Here is a 24,798-nt window from a genome sequence, read left to right on the forward strand (position 1 = left end):
AAACGGTGAGCTGCTGCTGCCATGTGGGGCGGGCGGCTCGTGGAATTAGACAAATTATATAGTTGGCTGGGGGGAGTTCATCACTCAGGAGGGATGAGATGCACCTACAAGTATTTCTGCGCTTTTTTAACTCAGTCTTGCAAATAGTCTACGTAGTATTCCACTGTATGTTTTCCTGCATGTCTGTTGTGCAGATTGCAATTCTTATTTGGATGGGTTTATCATGTTTTAGTCTATTATTTGTGAAGGATTCACAATTTTTCAAGTCTGTCTTAAAGCCACATCTGAACATTGGTTTACTTGCATAAAAAATCTCTCATTAAAGCACGAGTGTTTATCACAGTTGCCAGGAAATCCCTAATCTTAGAACCCATGACTGAACTAAGCCAATTTAGTTGCAAATCCACTGGGGCACTAAGGTCAGCATGTACAGTAAATCAACCAATGATTGGCAGTGACGAACCTCTTTTAGAACTCCTGGCCTCTCGTCTACTAATGATGGTCCATCTGTGACTTGATCAGTCAGCTGTTTTGCCACAGGCATGGCTACCACTGGCCTCTCAGTCCTATTTTTGGCACTTCTACTGCTTCATAGTACTTAGAAAGATTTGAGAACATGCAAAGAAGGAAAACAACTTTTAGACTCTGTTCCTCTACCACTGCAAACGAAGCAGGAAACAACGTAAGAATGCCAATAACTATCATGATGTGCACATGGGTACTTGTACTGCGGGACTAAAGTATGGTTAAAGGGTTTTAACTGGAGAAGGTGCCCTTGTTGCCCAGTTCATAGGTGAAACAATTTGGATTTGAGCTGAGCTGCTGATGTGAAAGCAATGTGACAGAGAATTGTGTATTCAATGGAAATCATCTCTGCCTAAATGGAGCTGTGCAGGGTCTGCTTTGAAAACTCTCCTTGCTGTTGTGTTCAAGGATGCTCTGACATTTGAGAGTGTCAGCTGAAACGTGCAGAAAGCAAAAGCAGGAAATGTGTTCTCCCTGTTAAACAGACTGGTGACATTAACAAATGTTTTTGTTGTGACCTACTAAGATGTGATCAGATACCCTGTAGTGGCATTAATTTATTTCCTGCAATGACTGTATTTCCTCTCCTTCAGCAAGACACTAACATCCCTCCCACGTTCATTCATTGAAAAAAGTAACATATGGATGACACATGGGCGTCTGCAACATGTTCTTGTATACCCACACTCTCCCAGAGTGTTGCAGACAAGCAGGGAGGCACACACATACACACACTCACCACAATGGATTGTCTGTTGCGGGCAGATGTTGAGGCTCTGTGTCCGACTGAGAGAGCAGACCTAATTAAGACTGAAGAAACACATCATTTTATTTGGCGCTCTCTACTCTCGGGCCTCACTTTGATCCAATGATTATTACCAGCTCTTTGGCTCTATAGAGGAGTAGAGGGCGGGGAAGCATTGTGTCTCATGCTGACAGCTCCCAAACAAAATAACCCCCCTCCCCGGGTTGTTACAGCTGACACTCCCAGCTGAGTTGTCAGTGGTGAGGTCAGTAAGAGAATCCAGCTGCCTGCTGAGGTTTGTTCCTCCGCTGTGGATTAGCACCAGCCAACCTTCTGCTGGTATCCTGCGGTGTAATACTGTACATGCGCTGGCTGTGTGTACAGTACGTGGACACATAAACACACTCATCCTCACTTGTAATCACGAACCCTCATGCTGTGATAATCGACCCACATTGCTTTATTGGATCTCACTTTGTTTGTTAATCGCTCTCTGCTGTTGATCTGTCGTCCCACCAGCTGAGTGTCCTTCCCTCCTCCAGAGAAAGGAGCAGTGCTCAGTAACCTCTGTAGGTGGCGAGAAGGTCAGCCAACATCATAGAATGGCAGTGATGGTATAGAGTTTTTTTTTTTTTAATCTTCGAGGTGCCAGGACAGCACAGCATATCACCTCATGCAGGCTTGAAAAGGCCACAGGAGGCTCTGAATGGTTTGTAGGTTGCTGGTTGGGGGACTTGAACAACAGTTACAATGGATTTTAATGAGCCACAGCACAAAATAAATGCATCAAAGCGTCCACATAAACTTCTCAAAGCAAAAATATTGTAGCATAATCCACTTTTCCACTGTTTATCCATATGTTCAGTATGTTCCAAACACTCATAGTCTCTCCAAAACAGTTTTCCCCAAGATGTCTTGGCTACATACCATAGCTGCCTGCGAGGAGCTGTCCTCAGATTCCCTGATGTGGGCATGGTCTGATTTGTTTTCCCTAAAACAGAAATGACACAATGAAAGTTTTTGCTTTGGTGAAGAGTTGGCAATCACTATAGCAGTCTGTTCTCTTGCCACTCCTCTCTTTTTGCTGACTGAAAAATGTAGAGAATGTATATTTTTACACACAGGTGTCACTGCTCGGTGGAAAGCTTTAACTGTGAAGCAATTATAGGAACTATTATTTATTTAAAAAATAAATTAGGTTACTGATTATCTTAATTAACAAGGCTAAGAGTTTACAGCCGTACTTGCAGCTCTGTGATGCTGCACGGCAATACATCGAGTTAAATGCTAATGTCGGCTAGTGTATGATGAGAATGCTGCTAACATTAGCATTAGCCACTACAGCTTTGAGTCCGCTACCAGTAATGTCGCTTAAGCTCTGCTAGGCGCCACTTTACCACCGTATTGTATTGTTGTGGTAACCATCTTTGTACTACATTATACTGACCATTTAAAAAACTGCAAAGGAATTGTAAGAAAGACTGAGAGCAGTGCAGCATCCCTCTGTTTGCCTGTAGCAGAGATTTGTTATGTTGATTTATTGTGCTTTCTAGATATAAACTGTAAATGGATCACTTGATTACCTCAAAGAGTCACTTTATAGTGTTATTGATTCCCACCTGGGACAAAAAATGATTTCTTCACCATATTCCTGTCAGCATAATCTCCCCATTCGCATTTTTATCAGATCATACTAAAATGTCCATTTGCTCATTATTGTTTGCAGTGTGTAAGCTAATTACTGTTCTGCCGTAGCACAATGAGTTATGGATTGATATTGAATGCTTCTTCATGGTGCATGCATGTGGCGTGAAAGTGGTTTAACGGAATACGCCACAGCAGCCTTTTTTATCCGTTTTCTTTCTCGATGCCTACAGCTGCTCGGTTCAATTTATGCTCTCCCAGAGCAGGGTTAAGTTTTAAATCACATCAGACTGTTTATCTTTCATGCAGGTCTGGAAGTGGTGGAATGGCCTAAGACACAGTGATTGATTTTTTCAGATAAAGCCCCTTAGGGTCACTTCTGAGTGTTTGTTGTCTTTGTTTATCCTTTCTAGGGGGCTGTTTGCAAGTAACTACACAGAAACCCATTACCTGGAAGATGGCAATCCGGTCACAGGCTCTCACAACTTCACGGTATGCTTTAAACAACTTTTTTTATTCTTTTTTTTTTTTCATTTTTTTTTTTTTTATCAAAGCCAACACAATAAACTTATGATCTTGAATCTGTGATGTTTTCTTCTTTATCACCCACCCAGCAGCTTTTATGAATATTGACCTTTTATGGGAGTCTTCCTCTTGTCGAGTTCTGCTTCATTGTGCTCCTATTAGGGTCAGTGAAGAAGTAAAGAAAAATTGATGTTGCGCATAGACCTACTTTTTTAAACCTCCTGGAAATGGACAGTCTTGCGCATAAAGAAGCCCGTGTAGGTGAGCGGGCCCATTTTCGTTGTCTGCCGGCAGATTCATATTTGATGAAATAAAAGGTGGACCGAGGTCACAGAACAGACTCAGTTTGAGGGAACGGCGCGAGTCTTTTATAATGGATAAGCCTAAAACTGTCCCAAAAAGTGGTTTGTCATGCAGGTCTGCAAGAAAAAAACTGAATTAGTGAACATCTACAGTACGTGCACTTCAGAAGTCACACTGAATGTGAAATATTCAGCACCTATCATTGCACTTAATGTGCCTTGTACTTGTACATTATATTAAGATTACACTTACTATCTTAAATATATCTGTAAAGTCTGTCAAATGACACTTTTGCCCCAAATCTTTAAATACAGATGTAGAGGGGTCACACAGAGACCTGCCGTGCACAGCTTTTGACCCCAGCTCCAACAGGCTGCGCTCTCATTCTTTTTTCTTTTTCATTATTGTTAATGAGTTCAATGCTTCCTGAATTGTATTTTTTTTTTCCAACTGCTCAAGTTAGGCATGTGGGCTTCTTCCAATTTCTTGTGATTTGCGTCACTATGAATGAATATTTCTCATCTTCATTAAGCTCTGCAGAAAATGTTCTGCTCTCAAATACAATGGGTCTTTGAAAACATCCTCCATAGATCCATAAATATCCCTCTCTTGAAGGGTATTTATGAATATTCTTCTCTTGAACGATGTTTTGGTTCAGAAACAACAAGGCTGTTTGGAAACAACATATGCAGCATACTGTAATGAATGCTGTGGCTGGATCATGTGGAACAGTTTCTATGCCTCAGAGCTTCCACCTGCTCGCCTGATTTCAGGGGTATGATTATCTGCAGTTTGGAAAGCAATTAAATGTCTCATTTTTGTTCAGATAACCAGAAAGCATAATAATAGACAGCCTGTGAGGTCTGTGTACACAAAATGCGTGGCCTACTTATGGCTGAAATCCACAAAAGAGGAGATTAATGTAATTCAATAATGGCCAACCCACACAGTAAAAAATGAACAATGTTTTCCACTTGAGACTGCTGTGAGACCGGAGCTGGACCATCGCTGGCTGGGCTCGGCCAGCTCATCAGAATTGCTGCCATTCCAGAGCGTGAAGACAATGAGGAAGTTGTAGCAGGTCAGCTCAGGGGTGGACTCTGACTCCGAGAATCAACATCTTAGATAGCTAACACATGGCGTGAATTGATGGTTAGATGGATGCATAAATATTGGACTGAAACTAATGGGTGATTTCGCCATCAAGAATAACTGATTAATCAGAAAGCCCCTCGCACTTGAGAGGCTTGAACCAGCAAATGTCTCATGTTTACATCAGCGATTTTGTGTCGTGCTCCACATTGATTAATCAACCAATCGGTTCTGCACTAGATAGATGGGTAGATTAGCTGTTGGATGGATGTACCAAATGATCCTCGGCAGTAACCTGGATCTACCTGCTCTGTGTCATACCAACCTGGGAACTAACTGACCTCCTCTCATTCCTCACTCATGACCACAGCCAGCTCTTCATGGGAGGGTCTTTTTTACTGGAAACAACCAGATCTTGAGAGAGTGATCCGTAGTTAATTTATTTGTCCTGCCGGCAGGGAGGAGACTGATATAGTGATCTGGGCAGGGGATCTAGAGGGTTCAGTTCTGTGTCAAAGGCAAGGTACTGCTGGGAGTGACTTCAACATGAGTCAGCCCTCCCTGCCTCCCTCCCTCGGTTCCCTCTGTCTGTTTTACATCCTCTCCCTTTCTCACTAAATCCGTCCATATATAATACAATAAATTAGTGCCATGTGCTGTAACAAAAGCCATCTACAGGGAATATGAATATCTAGCATGGATATTTAGGAGTTAACTTGAAATAATAAATGCATAGTTATGATAAACAATGTTCACACCCGGATTGCCTCCCTCAATAACCTGGGTATTAGTTATTAATCTTCCTTTTTTTTTCAAGATCCGAAGGCGTGAGCACTTTCCCATCTCATTTCTTTCTGCAAAAACCTTAGAAACAGAAAGTCTATTCCTATCCCTTATATCGATGCATCACAGTCATGATCTCATCAAAGAAACATGAGGTGGTAGCATTAACTCAGTGTAATAAAACCAGCCCTCTCCTCCCCACTGCACTAAAATTTCATATTTCATGTAATGGGCCGACGTGTCTTTGCACCTTTTTACCTCACTGTAATGGATTGTTCTCTTTCTGTACACCTCTAGGTGGAGATATGGAAAGTGGCCAAATAGGTGATTACTTGCAAGGTTTTGGGTTCACTTCTTGAATAAGATAAACATAAGTATGGATGAAAAAATGTGATCTCAGTGACTCTGACCATGTGGTGTGATTGTTGGTGCAACGATTTCTGAAACAACAGTTTGTTGAGTTGACTCAGAATGGTGCGAAAAGCATAAAATATCCAGTTCTGCAGACGGAAACACCTTGTTGATGAGAGAGGTCAGAGGAGAATGGCCAGACTGGCTAAGGTAACTCAGATAACCGCTCTTTACAGCTGTGGTAAGCAGTAAAGCATCTCAGAATGCACAACATGTTGAACCTTAAGGTGGATGGACTACAGCAGATGAGGCCACTGGTCTGGTTCCACTCCTGTCAGCCATGAACGGAAATCTGAGGCTGCAGTGGGCACAGGCTCACCGACACTGGACAGTTGAAGACCGGAAAAAATGTAGCCTGGCCCGATGAATCTGGATTTCTGCTGAGGCAGCAGATGGTAGGAACAGAATTTGGCATCAAAAGCATGAATCCATGGACCCAACCTGTCCGTGGTTTAGTCAGTACAAGTGACCCATCTCACATTACACTTAGTCATTTGATCCATTTTTGACATAAAAATACTGATTAAAGCAGCTGTAAATATTAAGTTATGGAAGGATGAAGGATTATTTAAGAATTCAGACTTGAGAAAATGCTATTAAACCTCAACCTTATTTGGGTAGTAAGACTGAAAGACACTGTTTACCAGTGCTGCTTTAACAAGCTCATGACAGAAGTGGGGGAAAAAAAACATTAATTGGATTATCAGTTTTATTGCAGAATTACTAGGAAGAAGTACCGTGATGCAAGATTAAGCAAGGATTCCCTTTAATTCCAGAAACACATCCAGACCATGAATGTGCAAAATCAGCAGTCTCTGGAGGTTAGCCACGTTGAAGGAGGCTGGACATTGAAATTTACTGCCTGCGCTCTATATTTAGAGGCAGTCAAAGAGGGGTGGAAAACTCACATTTCCTTGTTTTGCAGAACAGGGTGGCGGAGGGGCCGCTATAGGCAGACCTCACCTGAGCAAGGTTGTCTGACTGTAGGAGAAGGACTGTTTTCACTCCAAACCAGACACTTCCTCCCCACCCTCTTCGCTGCCAGGCCTGGTTCAATAAACATGGGTTTAATTCACTTTCGTTACTCCCTGCTACAGCTTGACAGGTGGTCCATGAAAGCGGGTACCTGGGAATGCAGCAGCAAGCAAAGATTGAGCTGGGAAATGTGAAACTCGCACAGATTTCAGCCATCATTAGCCTGTGGTGATGAGTGGGAATGGCTCCTGCTAACCCTGCAAAAAGCTATTCCCCCAGAGTTAATTTGCTCATATTTCACAGTTATCAGCTGGGACTGGTGTTGTTGAACTGTGTTTAAACCTGAACAGGTTTTTTTTTTTTTTCCACATTAGTTCCATTCTTCTCGTCTTGAATTTTAAATCTTGAAGTCTTTTTGTTTATATTTCCGCAGGCAAACTGCTACTACCACGGTGAGGTCGAGGGTCATGTCAACTCGGACGTCAGCCTCAGTACCTGTGCTGGGATTAAGTAAGTGTGTCAGACGCTCATTTTTAAAACACTACAGAAGCAACCAGGAAGGAAGCCCAAAGCCAAAGCTTTATTTCACCGACTCTCCCTGCTGTGGTGAGGACAGAGCAATGAATGCAATTGATACCAGAAGTGTTTTCAAGTCTTTTGGACAAGTTCAGGTTGAGTTCAAGTCAAATTGCATATCATTCAAGACAAGTCCACGTCAAGTCGCAAGTCTTCACAAGCAAATTAGAAATCAAGATACAAGTCTTAATCAATTTTGTTGGTTCAGGATTTTACCTTTTATTTTAAATAAATATGACTGCTTTTAAGTCTCAAATGAGCTTCTTTCCAGTCAGGTCCAAGTCAGTTATCATTGTCTCGGATTGGAAAGAGACACAGGCTTAGCAAACGTATTTGGAAGAGAAAATTAAGGTGAACAGGAAAATTTCTTACCAGGCTGTGTTATATTAACTTCCATAACAGTTTTCAGAACCAACTTCCTTCATTCAATTTTGGCCCACCTTGATTGCCATAGTTTTCAGGTGCTCAGTTTTTGTCTAACATCAAAATAAAGTTGCTCAGATTTTCAACAGGACTCAGTAAATAATGTTTTTTTTTTCCTGTACTAATAAGCTGAGATGACATCCTGTATATACTACTGAAGAGCAGCAGGCTAAAGTTGATATGCTGTAAGGCTTTAGACGTTGGAAAACACTGTATTTGCAGATGTCAGACAGGAGTAATGATTTCGGTAATATCACTAGACACCATCAGGAATGTTTTCACGAACCAGCCAAACCCTCTGCAGAGTGATTCGCCTGATTGTGAAGCCCTTGGTGTTGACCTTGGTCTTCATATTTATTTATTTATTTATTTATTTATTTACCTCAGTTTTTCTGCAACCTGTCTGCACAACGTCAGATGCACGGAACTTATTTTGACACAGCTACACATCGCTTGGCCTGCTCGCCGAGACAAATTGTTTTTGGTTTGCATTGGCAGCGCTTGTGCTTTTGGGGGAGTTTAGTATGAGCTCATGTGGTTGTGAATATTGTGCAAGTTTTGTGAGAATCTCAGAGTTTATTCAGACTCAGTGCATGGGGATGTCATTTTAAATCACGGAGGCCACTGTTAAATCATGAGAAAAGTTAGGAAAGAGGAAACAATGGCCACAACAATGGAAAAACTAAGAGATACTACTACTCTTTAAGCAGAATGTCTGCCAAGTGCTAATTCAAGTGGTAGCCACTATTATTCCACTGCATGATACTGACTGAGGAGTGCACTCATCACTGATGATGTATCCTCTTCTCTGGTTATATTAGGACATCGCACATAAATCACGATCACTTTTATATCAAAATTAACATTCTAGTTTCTTTACCGCATATCTGATATGTTTCACTGAAATTCCAGTATTTGAATTATGCAAAAATAAATAAATGAATATAACGCCGCACTTCTTCTAATATCTGAGGGTTCCTTCCATGCACTTCCTCTTGTGTCTGCAGGGGTTTCATCTCTATTGAAGGCAAATCGTATGTACTGGAACCATCTGCTGATCACTCTGATGGCACTCACTGGATCTACACAGCAGAACACCTCAATTTTGCTCCTGGCACCTGTGGACACGATTTCAACATATCTTATCCCATTGAACACGCAGACAGCAGCCCGTTCAAGGCTTTCAGCACAAGGGTAAGGATTATAATGCTGTATTCAACTTTACCTTGAGGTACAGATAAACTTTGGCTATACTGACGCTGTGATTTGCAAGATTTCTGCCTCCATTTCCAAGTCGACAGTAGAGAGATGACGGGAAATGGGATGCGGAGTGACATGTAACAGAGGTCCTTGGCTGCACTCGAACCACTTTAGTTTTGCCTAATGTTTGGCCATCAGAGCACCAGCTGTCTTTCTTTTTTTCTTTTTTTTTTATTTACAAATCACCAACGTTTGCCACTTAAACTCAAGGTTCTGCTAGCACTCGTTGGTAGAACAGAGAGAAAAGATTTCAAAAATCTTTTACTGTATGTAATTGAGCAAGTTAATGATTACAAACCCTGAGAACGTTCGACCTCACAAGATCTTCAACAGGTCAAATTGATCAAACTTTCACTGTTAACAGTCCATTGGAAGTGTATCAATGAGCCCTGCATCTATAAACAGTGAGAATTGTCTTAAAATCCTTCAGTGTCTGTTGCTCCACCACTTCGGTCCTGACTGAAATGCATCAACACTTGGATGGATTTCCTTGGCATGAAATTTTGCAGAGGCATTTATGGTTCCCAGAGCATGAATCCTAATGACTTGATTGGGCTAATGACTTGGTGATATCCTGGCTTTCTCTCCAGCGACACCACGAGGCTTTAAGTGACATATCTCAGTTATTGGTTGGATTTCCATGGAATTTGGTACAGAAGAACTGAATGACCCTCTGACATGTCATGTAGCGCCATTATCATTTAACAAACAGCCAGAGTGAAAAATGTTCGTACCACTTGGTTGTCAGTTTAGAAAATGCTTTCCTGTAGTTGATATTTCTTAATCTAATTTGTATTTGGATTCCGGCTGCACAGAATCTAAAACATCACTAACCTCAACACCCTTTTAAAAAAAAAAAAAAAAAAAAAAAAAAAAAAAATCATTTGCAATGTAGATATTGGTAAGTGGGCTGTATATCTTTTAGAAGCTACTACTTGTTGAATTATTCACTCATTCCTTCCATCTGATCTGACGGTGTCCATTAGTGATCTCGAGTGTATGGAGAGCGGGGGTTGATGAACGCCTGTGGAAAGTACATTGGCTGTTAAGTGGCAACATTTGCTCCGAACGCCAGATCAGACTGCAGGCTTGTAGATCAAGCCTCAAGCAGGACCTGTCCATCCAGAATTAAACAGATTGCTTTTGAGAAACTCCCATCCTACACCCTGCACTTGGCCTCTTACTACCCCACTGCTCATAGGGATAAATCATAAGGGCCATGGTCCTTGGGAGTCTCTACCCTCAGAGGAATTGGGCTTTAAAGATGATGAGCAGTGTTAAGTGGAAAACACAGGCTCTATACTGATCTCTATCTTAGAGGCGAAGGATGGCAGGAGCGGACGAACACGAGTGATTTATCAGGTATAATATAAAGAGACACAGAGATAGGTGGTGTAAAAGATGAAGCATATGTTCCAGGACCCAAAAGGAGGGAAAGCACACATATCATAATAGTGATTCAGCATAAATGTGAGGGACTTTCCATTTTCTTAAAACTGATTTTTATTTTTTTGCGATTGTTTAATCATTTCATTAAGGCTACATTGAGATTGAGTGTGTTTTTGGGAAGCAGGCCGAACATATGGTGGTGCTGGCCCTTTCACATTATTAGTTTTTATTTATTCATGCAGTAATAGGGATTTTCCTGGTGTTTTTTTATTGTACTGTTTGATTCCTGTTGGTGATTACAGTGCTGGCTTCAATGGCAACTATTGTCTTTGGTGTTAAGAGGGCTGCAAAGACTCGGCAGACGCGAACAAATCCTGACAACAGCACAATGCAGAAGTTTCCCACCTGACAGAAACAGAAGGGGAATGAGATAAGAAAAAAAGACACGAGGCTTATATTGATGATTTATACCAGTGAGTAAAGTAGGGTTTAATTCTCCTCCAGAAGAGGTTTTTTTTTCAGTGTATTTTAATATGTTTTATCTGATCACAGTGTCCCCTTTCATTTGTTTAAAATACTACGTCTCTTCCCCTTCTAACACAGCAAGAGATAGCAGAGTTAGAAGAGAAAATATCTCTGCTAAGTGAAGACAGATGTGGTTCATAAGGGAGGTGGTCAAACATGGTAATCCCGTAGGTGATTAAAAAAAGTGAAAACAGATAAGATAGTGAAGGATATTTTCAAAAAGTTGCCGTAGCAAAGAGGAGGTAAAGCCAAAAAGTAAGAACCTAGTCAGATTTGCTGGACTTGGTGCCCTGCATGCACCTCAGCTTGGTACGCAAGGGCACCGAGGTGTGCTGCTGCTTTGATAAGCTGCGATGTGCCCTGCTTGAGGGCCTAAAGATAAAGAGGCGGTGTTGGCAGAGTGCCCCTGGATGATGAGAGTCAGATGGGGTAGAGAAGGGTATAGAGATATGATGGCTAGCTGACAGGAACTACACATCAACAACTTGAGTTCCTGCAAAATCTCTATTGTCACAAGATGAAAATGTGCTGTGCGAGATGTCAAACCTCAACACAGCATGCAATGGCATTTCGAGAGTGACTTGTCTTCCATGGTTGAAAGAGAGTATCGGGCCAGAACATAATATGGATTGAAATAGCTCGGAAGAGTTGGATGTGAGCCTAAACTGAGTAGCAATTGAGCATGGGGGGGGGGGGGGTTCATTGTGTGATGTGTATTGATGTAGTAAAGAGAATCTAATCACGGAGCTCCATTATTCACTTTTCATCTTCATCCACACCTGAGCCGGACACCTTTTTGTTTAGTGAAGACTGTGAGATGTGGTTGAAAGCTCTGAAATTCTTTTCACCATATAAATTGTAGAAAAAACACTGGGCTGAACTAATTGAAGAAGAGGAATACTTTTTTGTTCTTGTTTGCCATTTATGTAAAGTTGAAGCTTTGAATGTTAGGATTTGTTCAAAAATATCTCAAGATATTAATTGTAGATTATATATTTTCCATTTTGCGCTGGTATTTTCTGTTTTATAAAAACGGTAAAATACATGTGTTAAATTACGTGTCTGGAATTCACACACATAGCTCTCAGTCTATTGAAGAGTAGGGATACTCTTCACGGTGTTGACTGAACATAGTGTTTACGTGTGCACCTCCTCTCCGGTGGCCTCCTCGAGACTTGGTAATCACCATAGGGTGCATTTAGAGCACACTTGCCCATCCTGGCTTATCTATGGAGGAGGCAGATAAGAGCAGAGAGGATCCAGGCTGCCAGGCCAGCAAGGATAAAGAGGCTCAGATTGAAAGAGCGCCATGGTGTGAAGGCAGAACACTTAGCCAGCAGGATAGTATAGGATCTGTGAGTGTGTGAGTGGAAAGAGCGAGCTTGCGTGTGCATTGTGTGTGTGCATGCGTTTGTGTGTGTGTGTGTGTGTGTGTAAGTGTGTGCAGGTGAAACAGCGTGATGTGTGGGCTGCATTTGTCTTTGTATGGAAATGCCCTCCTGCATATCAGTATTGTCTCCATACTCTCTACCTACTTTGGTTTATCACCAAATACTTGCAAAAGTAATGGCATTCCCATCAGCCTCAGCTGTATTTGTGTCTGGTGCTGGCAATGGTTAGCATGCTAACATGTTAAACTTAAGATGGCTAACTTGAAAAACATTATATCTGCTTCACGTCATTAGCATTTAGCTCAAAACGTTACTTTCCACATCTATGTACCACATACACTCAAAGACACAGACGCAGACCTTTTCCTTTACCTATTACCTATTTAAATGACATCTGATAATTCCTTACACCTGATTCCTCTTACCCGTTCAAAAGTGGTTTCACTGTGTCAAGTCTTTGACCCTGAACACCAACGGAGATTAATGTAAAAACTTTAAAAGATTTTAAAAACGCTAAATTTTCAATGAGAACAAATCCGGCTTCCGTTCGGACATATGCTCACTGGTCCACACTCCACTGTGTAAGTGTGATGGTAGAGTCAAGCGCTCTTTATAGAGGGTGCAATATACTGTGTGCCAACAGAGCTTGCACCATTGTCCAAAACAGTGATTTATTAGTTAATAAGCCGGTTCCTGTAGAGTGTTATCAGAGGTTTGTGCGACCTTAGTGGCTCTTATTGGGTCAGGCAGGATGAGTAGCTGATTGCTTTGTGCTGATTCTCACTTCTGCCTTTTGTGTAGAGTGCAGCTCAGGTAAAAAGCCATATTGAGCAGCCACCTGCTAAATTTAGGCTGCTCTTTCCAAAAAAGCTGCGGTTAAGTGCGTCCTACTAATGTCCTTCCTCTTCTCCCTCTCTACTCTCTTCTCCTCCTCCTCTCTCTTCATTTCTTGGTTTATCACTCTGTCATTTCCACCCTCTGTTCCCTCTCCCATTAACCCCCCCCCCCCCCCTTGTATTCTTCTTGTATTGTTTTTCCTTCACACCCACCTAATCCCTGTCCAATCCTCTTCACAGCACAAACGCCATGCCCAGACTACGACCAAATATGTGGAGCTGATCATCGTGGCTGACAACAGAGAGGTAAGCAAAGGTCACGCGGTCTCACCCTCTCCTCCCTCTGCTGCCAAATCCCACGGGAAAGGGGCTCAGAGGTCAGACGCTTAGCTGCCGCTCTATCCCCTTGAGACGCAGATATGGTGGATGGCTCTAGCCCCGCTTTGCTGTTGCCCCCTGATGTGTCTGCTTACTCATCCATTTCACTGTCCGACTCCAGCTACATCCCTCTGCATAGATCATTTGGCCACTTGACTTACAAATGAGACTTTCCCATTATGTGCACCCTGAATTATCTCAAATCTCAGACTTAAGATCTTAGAGAGGGCTGGGAGAAGAAAGTGGTCCTCATCGACATGAGGCCTATAGGTCTGTGTCACATGCTTTAGAGCCTGAGAGACTGAATAAATGTCGGATTTAAGACAAGGTGGCTGAGGTTATCTCTTTAGCCTAAGCTCCACTGAGGAGCTCTTTGATGATAGCAGCTATGGCAGAAGCGCCAGTGGAATTAACGTGATAGCGACTGTAGCACAGCTCCAAGACACCCTGTGGAGAACTTTCTGGAGCTGACACAGTGTTAATTTGTCCCAAGTAACGTCTTTGGTGTTAATCAACATTCAGAGTGAATGGATCACCTCTTTCTCTATCTGCCTCATTCTGTATGGTTGTATTGTTGCAGTTTCAGAAGCAAGGCAAGGACATGGAGAAGGTCAAGCAGCGGCTGGCTGAGATCGCCAATTATGTGGACAAGGTAACAATCAAATCAACAGAGGGAATGTGGTGTTGGAACGTGATTTATTAGAGGTCACATCAAGCCTGGTGAGAATTAACCAACCTGTGAGCAGAGGCTGATTAGATTATGAATGGATGATCAATTCCATAACTCGGATGAGCAATGTTGTGAAGAGTCCACTGTAATAAAACATGCCTTGGCTGGTGGTTTAATGAAAGACAAGCAAAAGATGATTCATTCATATGGAAAGCTGTATGCTGATTAATGTTCAAGGATTTATTCAGAGTCCCTCATCATTTGTAAGCGATTATTTAAAACCGTTTGTGGTTTTAATAAGTAATGCAAAGTGAAGAGAGTAACAGAAATGATAAGAGAAACAGATCTGAAGCCCTTGGCCTGAATCCACTTCTCTTTTCTTACCTGCTATACACCTCTCCTCATTTTAACCCTCAGTTCTACAGGGCTTTGAATATCCGAGTGGCTCTGGTGGGCTTGGAGGTGTGGAGTGACGTGGACAAGTGTCCCGTCACCCAAGACCCTTTCACCACGTTGCATGAGTTCCTAGACTGGAGGAAGGTCAAGCTGCTGCCTCAGAAACCACATGACAATGCCCAGCTCATCAGGTATATCTCTTCTTGTAGCATCCACATGAAGCCTAATAGCGGTGTTTCAAATAGAGGAATCCGCTGTTTGAAAGTTTGGGATTTATTCTAAAATTATTGACGACACAAAATTAGAAAAAAAACTATGTGCAAAAACTAGTCTTTTGTTTTTCTTTATTACAGGCAAAATTGAATATGTTTTGTAGTATTACTGCTGTTTGTTTTTCTTTTGAGTTACCCTCAAATGTATCCTGCAGTGCAGATTTTTCATTACCAACAGAAACTGTTTTGTTTCAAAAGCAGTTTAATTTCCTACCTCATAAAACATTTGTAACCTTTTTTGAGACGCACATCTTTCTTGGAAAAAAAAATCATTGTATCTTGGTTTAAATGAAAAAGTGTTTAAGGTTTGCTATCAAGAAAAATGTATATAGCTTTGCGGAGAGACTACATTTTTTTTCGTTAACATATGCTGGCGGAACAAATGCTAGCAAGGGGATATGATAGTATACACCATTTTCATAACTAATTTTCAACTAATTTTCAATCAAAGTACTGAGATAAATGCTAGTGGAACAGAGGATAACAATGAGTAAATGGCAAAGTTGGTCTGTTGGTCAGTTTGAAATGCTAATCTAACTCTAGCACTAAGTGGCTCCTGGGGGCCTTTACCTTGACAGTTGAAATGCGGGGACGTATTGTATGCCGATGATTTGATAACCTCTGTTTTTTTTTCCTTTTTAGTGGGGTGTATTTTCAGGGCACCACCATTGGTATGGCACCTATCATGAGCATGTGCACAGCAGAGCAATCAGGAGGAATCGTCATGGTACGTGAATGGGCTTCAGCATGCTCAGATGCTTTTACACCATCTTGAAGCCAAGCAAAGCAAAATAAATATTTGTTGTGTTGTGATGCTAACTTCTAGAGAGGAAACCAGACTTATTTTATCCTTTCATTCTTCCTCCTCCTGCCCTCTACTCTTGCCCTTGTTCTCCACCTCCCTCCTGCCTGACATAATACTCTCATATTTCTCCCCTGAGTCTCTTGTGTAAGGGTTGAGCTAAGGATTCCAGAGTTGATATTAACCAGTATTAACTTCAGTGCACACACATCACTGAGTCTTTTTCCGGGAAGGCTAAATGGTGGGTATGCATAATACCCTCCACATTGTACTGATAAATCAGAAACTGTATTGATTACAGGAATGGAAACCTTTGCTTCCTAATGAGGTGCAACAAATGAGAGAATTTAAGGGTACAGCATATCGTTGCCTGAATGAAAACGCAGGGGCGTGTTGTAAATGATGACCCATTACAGAACTGCAACCCTATACTATGTGCACAAGTCATGTTGCATTAGTGCATGTCATGCTATTATTTTATACTCTCTGCCTCTGAGTGGCTATTTGTCTTGGGGTCTGGCAGGCTGATGGCTAGGTTTACAGCTAGTCCCCAGATGGTTCTTCACTCTTGTCCTCCCAGATGGTAAAGTGGAGACTTGGTCATTATCATAAAACTCTACGTACACAAATCCATCAGGTCATAGACATAAAGGATCCGTCTCAAACCGCAGACTCTTCTGCTGGGCAAATCACGACCCTGTTGTCTTCGTTGTCTCCCTTCGTTTACAGAGTACCTTTGAACTCATTAGTTGACTTCCCCTATGGGTCTAATTGTTATTTTTCTAGGCAGTTAAATCTTAAACACCCATTTTCAGACCATCTGGAATCTCCATTTACCAGCCCTGAATGTTACATTAATTTCATTGGTGTGGTGGAACAAAACAGACAGTGCCCTCTTGAGCACTTCAGCTTCATCACTTACTAAAGGTGTCTGGGTTTTTCCAGGAAACAGAATCAGAGTTTGTTTTTTGTTTTTTTTCTGCATGAATTCAGTCTGCACAGTTGGATCTCAGCAGGCGCTGACAGTTGATGACCGTTACTTTCAAAACCCCCCAGCAGAGCAGTTCATCAGTCTGAGCTCAACTTGCACAGCACTGCTGAATAATGCACAGTGACGGAAGACTCCAGAGGCAAGGTGCTCTGACGCACAGCTCTGCATCCATGAAGAGCTGATAGCTGATGCCGCTACATTATTTATCCAGCCTCTTCATGTGTCCGTGTTTTACACACCTTGCAGGAAATCTCGGTACCTCAGCCAGCAGCAGCTTTCATTCCGTGTGTCACTCTTGCTTCATCTTCACACTGTTTTTAATATCTGTCTTCTTTAACCTGATTGGCTGTGTGATTTTCAAGCTGTCCTTTGAGGCTTTTTCCTCAATCTTTCGGCCGATTTTTCTGGTACTCAGAGGAGGTTCATGACTTTATTTGTGAGGATGAAACAGCACATCTGGCTGTGTCGGAGTTTGCACAGCAAGCTGAAGGTGACAGCCCGCAGTCTGCTTTTTCATTTCTCATTTCAGTGCCACAACGTTGAGCGGTGGAAACGCTCTGATAAGCACAGATCCAACAGCATTGTTTGTAATCTTGGCAATATGCAATTACACTCACTTGTTTTGGGTAATGTTTCTCCAGTGGGTCCTGTGGGGAACAGCAATTTGGCTAACATAACATTTTTTATTATTTGTTATTTTCCTCAGAGTATGTTATCAGAAATGTCCTGGTTTAATTAGCTATTGTTTGCTGCAACAGAACTGTAAACTGAGCAAATCTTATAATGGGACATTGCTTGTATCATCATTTAAAGCCTTGAAATATACTCAACAAATTAGACTCATCAAAGTAAAGAGGTTTTAGATTAAATAGTGTGATGAAATTTCAAGCTCAGTTTCTCCATGATTGATCTCCTTTTTTTTTTTTTTTTTTTTTTTTTTTTTGTGTAGGACCATTCAGACAACCCCCTGGGCGCTGCGGTCACTCTGGCCCATGAGCTCGGACACAACTTTGGAATGAACCACGACACGCCAGAAAGGGGGTGTGGCTGCAGGGTGACAGTGGATCGCGGAGGCTGTATCATGACTCCCTCCACCGGGTGAGTCACAGCGTCTATTAATTAATAGTCAATAGATATACAAGATAGCTGACTCCTTACTCCTTACTGCAATATCCAGGATTGCAGGAGGTTTATTTCATCTCATTTGCTATAATTCACCGTTTCAGTGCACTCCAGTGGGGGACCCTTTTGGTTTGGCTTTACAAAATCCAACACCACCTGAAATACATCATCCTGATGTCAAGCCATTATTAACTTTAAATCAAGTTTGTCACTTATTAAATATAGCAAGTATTGCTCAAAAAGCCCAGATTGTGATCATGTGTAAACATTATTCCAAATGCTATCCATTTGTAATTTATTGTCTGTAGAGCAGTAAGCAAATGATGCCGTTGAAGTGTTGGGCCGTTGGGTTTATGGCAGACTGAACAGCTGTGCTAATGCCTGGAGGCAATATGACTCATTCTCAATAGGAAGCTAATGGTTCAGTGGCAGTGCATGGCCCAAACAGCAGAGTTCCACTTAAACCAACGCAATGTAGCTGATCTTCAGTAGACTAAAGAAAACAGTGCGGAAAGTGTATATTGCACATGCGAGACACATCTAACAACATATCAAGTCTGAGGTGTAGTTATTGGATAATTGCTCACCATGGATTGTAATGTTTCATGTCTGACATCTTGTTGTAGACTGAGCAGAGAGGGGAAAAAGGATGTTCTGGGTGGAAACATTGGGTATCAGTTCCAGCCAAGGTCTAGTGGTGTGTGGGAGCCTCAGACTGGTGTTTATGCTGGAAACATCTCCCCGTATTTGGGTTGGACCAGATTCATGAAAAACAGGGTAACACTATTCTTGATTATAGACTTATAAAACAACACACTAAGATGTAGATTTATATTTAACTCTGATTGAGGGTATCCCTGGTCAAGGACTTTGTCCAAAAATGGCAATACAATCAACACACAAAAAAAGAGAAAAAAAATTGTTGAAGTAGAAACAAAATGGTTTTGTCTTCCCAGCTTTCTGCTACTCCTGTCTCTTTCTGGCTGTTTCCTTTTCTTCCATATGCACAGCCAGTTAGAGTGATGCTATTCTTTGACATACATGCAACTTTAATGTTGGAAAATCTCTCAGCAGCTCCAAATAAATAGTTAAATACATCTGAACACTGTCCATTATACAGTTTTTATGTTGGGAAAACTTATCACCTTGCCCTTAAAATATCTGAATCTGAAGTTGTACGCAGCAGTGACAAACATCTCTAAATGTGAAGGAATGTTTGTACTGAACATAGACTAGTGAGAAATAAAATAAGACATGAATATTTAGTTTCGTGTTCTGCTCTCCACAGAGACTGTGTAGGCTTTTTTTTTTCATTCCAGCTGACAAAAGAAAGAAATGATCTACTTCTAGTTGATTTCAAAATAATCCCCTCTACACCTCTTTATTGCTCCATATTGCTGCTCTGCTATTTAATCCATGATTAAGGAAGCAATACATTTAAATAAGGATGTTTAGGAACTCTATATTCCCTCATACTGCTTCCTCAGTTAATTCCAGCTCAGCAACTTATACTCTGCCTGAGGCAGTACTACATCTCCCATAGGTCCAGCCCCCTCGCAGATCCATACCTTAAAACACCATGAGGCCACACACAGGCTCTGCTCCAAACACCTTAATGTTGTTCGTCACCTGGCAGCTACAGTTATTTGTTTATAACATCGACTAACATGTTTTTCTAGACAGGCGACCGGCTCTTTTCAAAGCATAATGTAATTATACAGAATGGCTCCTCACAAGGCTAAGACTTAAATGAGTTGGTACAAAAGCCCCACTGCATTCAGTAATTGAAAGTACTGAAAAAAACACTTGCCTGCACTCAGTCAGTGAGAAATACCTGTTTTGTTTTTGTTGTTTTTATTGATCTTTTATTTTCATCAAATAGAATTTCTTCATTGTCACCGTTGTGAATAAACAGATCCCCATCCAGCTCTCGTGGACTTGCTGTGGCTTCACAAACTGAGCGGAGGAGATAATGAGATCTAGTTCATCATTATTATACTGGGGTTTGGGGTTAGGGGTAGGGGGTAGGGGGTAGGGGGGTGGGCAGTAAAACTGTAAGCTGTCCCAAGGCCAGCTGCACATCTGCATAGAGCACTGCTTGTTTCCTGCTCACACTGGTCATGGCCAATTTTCGTGTCGTCCCCCCCTCCATCCATCCATCTCTATCCCTCCATTAGTTCTAAATGAGAACAGGCTGGTGTGTCTCATCCTTTGAGATTATATCTCCTGAAAACACACACAAAAACAGGAACACACACGCGCCGCAACTGAGCTGCTGCTTGCTACTCCATGGACACAGGAACATGCATATGTGCAGAAACATATAAATTACAAATCCATTTCTCTAAGAGACTAAAACAGGGTTCTGTGCTTGGTTCACTTTCATTTCCATTTGTGCCCCATCTTTAGGTTTGATGGTCTGCTTCAAGACTGCACTTATATTGTGCTTTTCTAGTCTTGTCAGTCACTCAAAGTGCTTTACAATACTTGCCACATTCACCCATTCACTCAAAAATTCATAGCCACGCCAGTACACCAATGGAACAGCCATTAGGGGCAAACTGGTGGAGCCGTGGATCAAACCACTGAACTTCTGATTAGTGGGCGACCCACATCAACTAAGTTTGCCTGTTTTAAGATATTCTGAGAAAACTGACAAAACACCAGTGTGAAAGCCCCGGAAATGATTTACCAGACTTGTATCATGGAGCTGCTCTCCAGTTGTATGCAGACAATATTCTCATTTATGTCGTCTATTTGCACAAAAAGTTGTGAAAATGTTGAAACATTTACACAGAAAAGTTTGAGTATTTACTTTGTAATGCTAATGTATTTAAGTAGTTATAAAGTTAAACATTTGTTCCAAATTCCATGATATATGATATGTATATCACATGTATATTTTCTTGTTAAAATATCCACAAACGAACACGGCACTTGCCATTTACATCAGTCACACAAGCAGAGCTGTTGATGGACAGATCCAGGATGCTTTATTCAGGCAGCGTTCATTTGCGCATGCGTCAGGTCCTGAGTAAGATGATGACTCTGGCACACTATCACAGAGACTTATGCATTTCCAGTGTCATAAAATAATCAGGCATCGCAGAAAGTGAGTCAGAGTCCAATGCATGCCATGGAAATATGACCCGTGCCCTGCTGAAGAACAGGAAATCTCTAGTATGGCTTGTTTAATTGGTTCCATGGGGAAATCAATGTGAAAATGCTTTTCAGTATCTACAATGTAGGACAGACTGCCAGGCACCAAAGGCCATAGCAGATCATATCACCTAATGTCATCGCTCAGAGCTCGGGCTCTATGTGCACAAAGGAAGCTGTAAAATTAATATTAAATGTGTAGTGAAGCAAGTATGAAATATTTGTCATAGTCACAGTTGTCACAGTCAGGTTTGAATTAGCTTTTTACTTCACATGCATGCCAGAAGATCAGATCTTCCAAAATGTAATAAAACTGTGATAACAAAATGAATATTGGGTCACGGTGAGTATTTGCACATTTTATATTTTCTCTGAAAGCGTTCTCACTGTTTCAAGGATGGTGGAAAATGTTTTGGCAGATGCGTCATTGGAAAAGCTCAGCAGACCTGATTAATAGCCTGATCAGTGTTTTATGGCTGAATAGATGTGACATAAACTGGCTGTGTAGGACATGCTGGATGGGTTTCCCGGTGCTCTCTGTGATGTGAACCACAAGGACAGACAGGCGAAGAGGAGAGAGCCCTGCCCAGCTCAATGTGGGCTGAAGGGTTCTGTGTCTTTTAATGTGATACTTTGCCCTCAGAGTATTCTGGTCACTGGTGAAATAAAGTTTGGATTTATGGTCATAGTCTGCAGCAAAGTCATACTTCAATGTGACCTTCACGTGTTGGTCATGTAACATTTTAACAAGAAATGCAGGCCGACTGGACTGACAGCTCCCAATAAATTTCATTTTTAATGGTGTAAACTTTTGATCTAACAGAAATATTATACCTCATTTTAGTTTGTTGAAGTTTTTTTTTGTTAACTTACCACATAATTGAACATGAGTGACCCCAAGCAAAGAAAGTATAAAACTGCACAAAGTTATTGAGAAAAAAATAATTTTCTCCGGTCGAATCATTGAATCATCTTGAAAAAAAAAAAAATTAGATTGACAAGACCGGTCAAAGAGCAGGACAAAGGAATATAGAGACAGAACAAAAGAAACTGAGCCAAAAGAAATTTATGTTTTTTTTTTTTTTTTTGGTTGTGAACTGCCAGAGATTCCATTTAATCCGTTGTTTATGCCGTTACTGATGATTCCACAAAAAAACCTGGGTTACCTGTCACAGTCCATCTACCCCCTTGTTGTTGAAGCGGAGATGTTTTGAAAGACTCCAGCTCTGTCGTGTTATCAGAATGAGGAGGAGATCATTGGGGCCTGTAATAGATCTGGAAATGATTCCTTATCACCAGACCTCCCACTGATCCAGTCAAGCCTTGTTTGGCCATTGCTGCAGCTTAGTGGTAGTGATTGCTTTGTACACTCTATCAACCATCAACTGCAGTACCTCTCTGAGGCTTAGGAGCCAACTGTCAAACACTGACTGGAGGTTAGAGACGAACAAAAGAACACAGAAGGGAGAAGGATTGATCCCGTAATGGAACTGGAGCATGACCAGGTGGAAAACAATGCGGCAGTGTGAGACAGAACAAAGAGCAGTCTAAGAGAGCAGGCAGAGGTGAACACGGCTCATCCTTTGTAAAAAAAAAAGAAAAACCAGAACAAGATGAGAAGGAGCCTGAAGGTCAAAGAGTCACACGGGGTCTTTTCTTTTGAGATGGTGGCCCAGACTCTCATGGGATGAGTGGTTGTCTCGAGTGTCTTGGGTTCACCATGAGCCCCAGATGTGCGCACCGTGACTGGCCCTGGCGCTGCTTTACTAGCCTTGGGGACTGCAGCTGCTAAATGCCATCGACTGTAATTCATCTGTGCCTCTGCCTTTTCACAGCCATTATTCCTCCTCCCACCCCCAGACTGTTGCAGAGTAGACCAATTATTTCTGTATTGCCTCTCATAAAGAACAGCTGGATCCTGAGCCGCTCATGTATCTCGGAGTTAACCAAAAAAAAAAAAAAAACAAGAATGTGAGTGTTTGTCATGCATTGCATGGTCTGGTAACTGAAGAGCAGGGCTGAGTTCATGGAAATTGAATGAATGCAGCAAAAGAGCGGGTACAACTTAAGCAAGCAATTTTGGCTCGTGCTTTGGGGGCAAAGAGGAAATCAACAACAGCAGTTGCTAAGGAAGTGGCCTGCCTGTTGCACAGCAGCCTTGACAGCTGTTCATCAGGGCAGGATCCCCTGAGGTGCTCAGACAGGAGGAGCAGAAAAATAGGGCACAATTATGGCTGTTATTACAGCTTTCCTCGTTGCTCTTTCCTTTTTGCCATTTCATCTCACTACAAATCCACTGAGACCTTTTGCTTTAATCCGGAGCGACTAGAGATCTGCTTCGTGGTACCCAACTTTCACCTAACACAACCTCTGGATAGTGTTGACGTTAGAGAGCAGCCGGCTGTGTGTTCGGGGGTAGGTTGGGGGTGGGGGAAGAGGGGGGGTCAGCAGCAGGAGCTGATGTAAGCCGCCTCCCACACATGACAGAAATCAAAGGCAAGCCGAGAATGAGGTCATGTCAAAACATTCACAGAGTGTCATGACATATTTAGAGCCGTATTACATGTGAAACCCAATCAGAGAAAAACACAGTTTGAAAGAGTTGTCGACATTGAGCCACAAAGAAAATGCCTCCTTCTCGGAAAGGAGAAATTCAACATTGAGATTGTGGCTATTTTACAGCTTTTGTATCAATACAGCCAATGGGTCTCGAGTTCAAGGCTCGGCTTCATAGTTGAAAACAAATTGACAGCTCCACCACATTTAAAAGTTGTTTTTCACTCGTATAAACACCTCAGTGAGTTGCATTCATCGGGGAGCCAAGGACCATTTCATGACTGTGGTACTCCTTGATGCCACAGCAGCTCAGGCTGAATATGAACTGGCTCTTATTTACAATCTCTTCTGGGAAAACTCTTATTGAAAGATTTGTAGATAATACCAGCCCTGCTACAACAGTGACGTGTTTGCTGTCCTTTCACCACTGTCATTTTCTACACCAGAAAGACTTCACAAGCTAACTAGCCAATTTCCCGTGCTGTCATTTTGGAAAATACATTATGCACTGAAGATATAGAATGTGTTTGTTTTACTCTGTTGACACTTTGCTTATCTGGACTTCCCTTTCTCCTGACATCCACCTGTTGGATGCCGTTGCCGGATGCATGCTCGTTTTTTTTTTTTGTGTCCCGACCGCAGCAGAGTCAGCACTCTTGCTGCTGTGACGGGAAAGAGCCCCACTAACGCGATGCAAAGAAAAGAAAATCGACCATTTGAGCCCACGGGCCCAAACAGGCGAGTAGGTGGCAGAGGTAGTGGAGGTGTAAAGGTACGACTGATGGCATACTTCACACTTTCACTTTCGCCTGTTGAAAGAATACATTCGGTCATCTAAACTGACCTGGATCTCCCACTTGCTGTCTCATACACGCACTCATCTGTGTGCACAAGGACAAGCACAGACATATAAGTGTGAAAAATATTAGATATACACAGCTTCACTCTTTCTGGCCTTGTTGTGCTGAATTTTATGGTGTGGGTGGAGGTATTAAAAACCTCATATGGTGCTTTTTTTTTTCTTTTTTATCAAGAGCCACATAGAGAAC

At 41.9% G+C, this 24,798-nt stretch overlaps 1 protein-coding gene across 1 annotated transcript in view; it reads left to right on the forward strand.

Moving 5' to 3' along the window:
• The window catches only part of LOC111220075 (disintegrin and metalloproteinase domain-containing protein 12-like), a 73,970-nt gene that overhangs the window by 33,220 nt on the left and 15,952 nt on the right, over window positions 1-24,798 (forward strand). The window contains exons 4-11 of the mRNA XM_022743029.1: window positions 3,328-3,406; window positions 7,437-7,513; window positions 9,010-9,196; window positions 13,644-13,709; window positions 14,362-14,433; window positions 14,869-15,038; window positions 15,762-15,846; window positions 17,862-18,010. Of these exons, the coding sequence (XP_022598750.1) occupies window positions 3,328-3,406; window positions 7,437-7,513; window positions 9,010-9,196; window positions 13,644-13,709; window positions 14,362-14,433; window positions 14,869-15,038; window positions 15,762-15,846; window positions 17,862-18,010 (885 nt within the window). The remainder of the gene's footprint in view (window positions 1-3,327; window positions 3,407-7,436; window positions 7,514-9,009; window positions 9,197-13,643; window positions 13,710-14,361; window positions 14,434-14,868; window positions 15,039-15,761; window positions 15,847-17,861; window positions 18,011-24,798) is intronic.

This window comes from Seriola dumerili, unplaced genomic scaffold, assembly GCF_002260705.1.
Source record: "Seriola dumerili isolate Sdu_G_001 unplaced genomic scaffold, Sdu_1.0 BDQW01000068.1, whole genome shotgun sequence".
NCBI classification, from domain to species: Eukaryota; Metazoa; Chordata; class Actinopteri; order Carangiformes; family Carangidae; genus Seriola; species Seriola dumerili.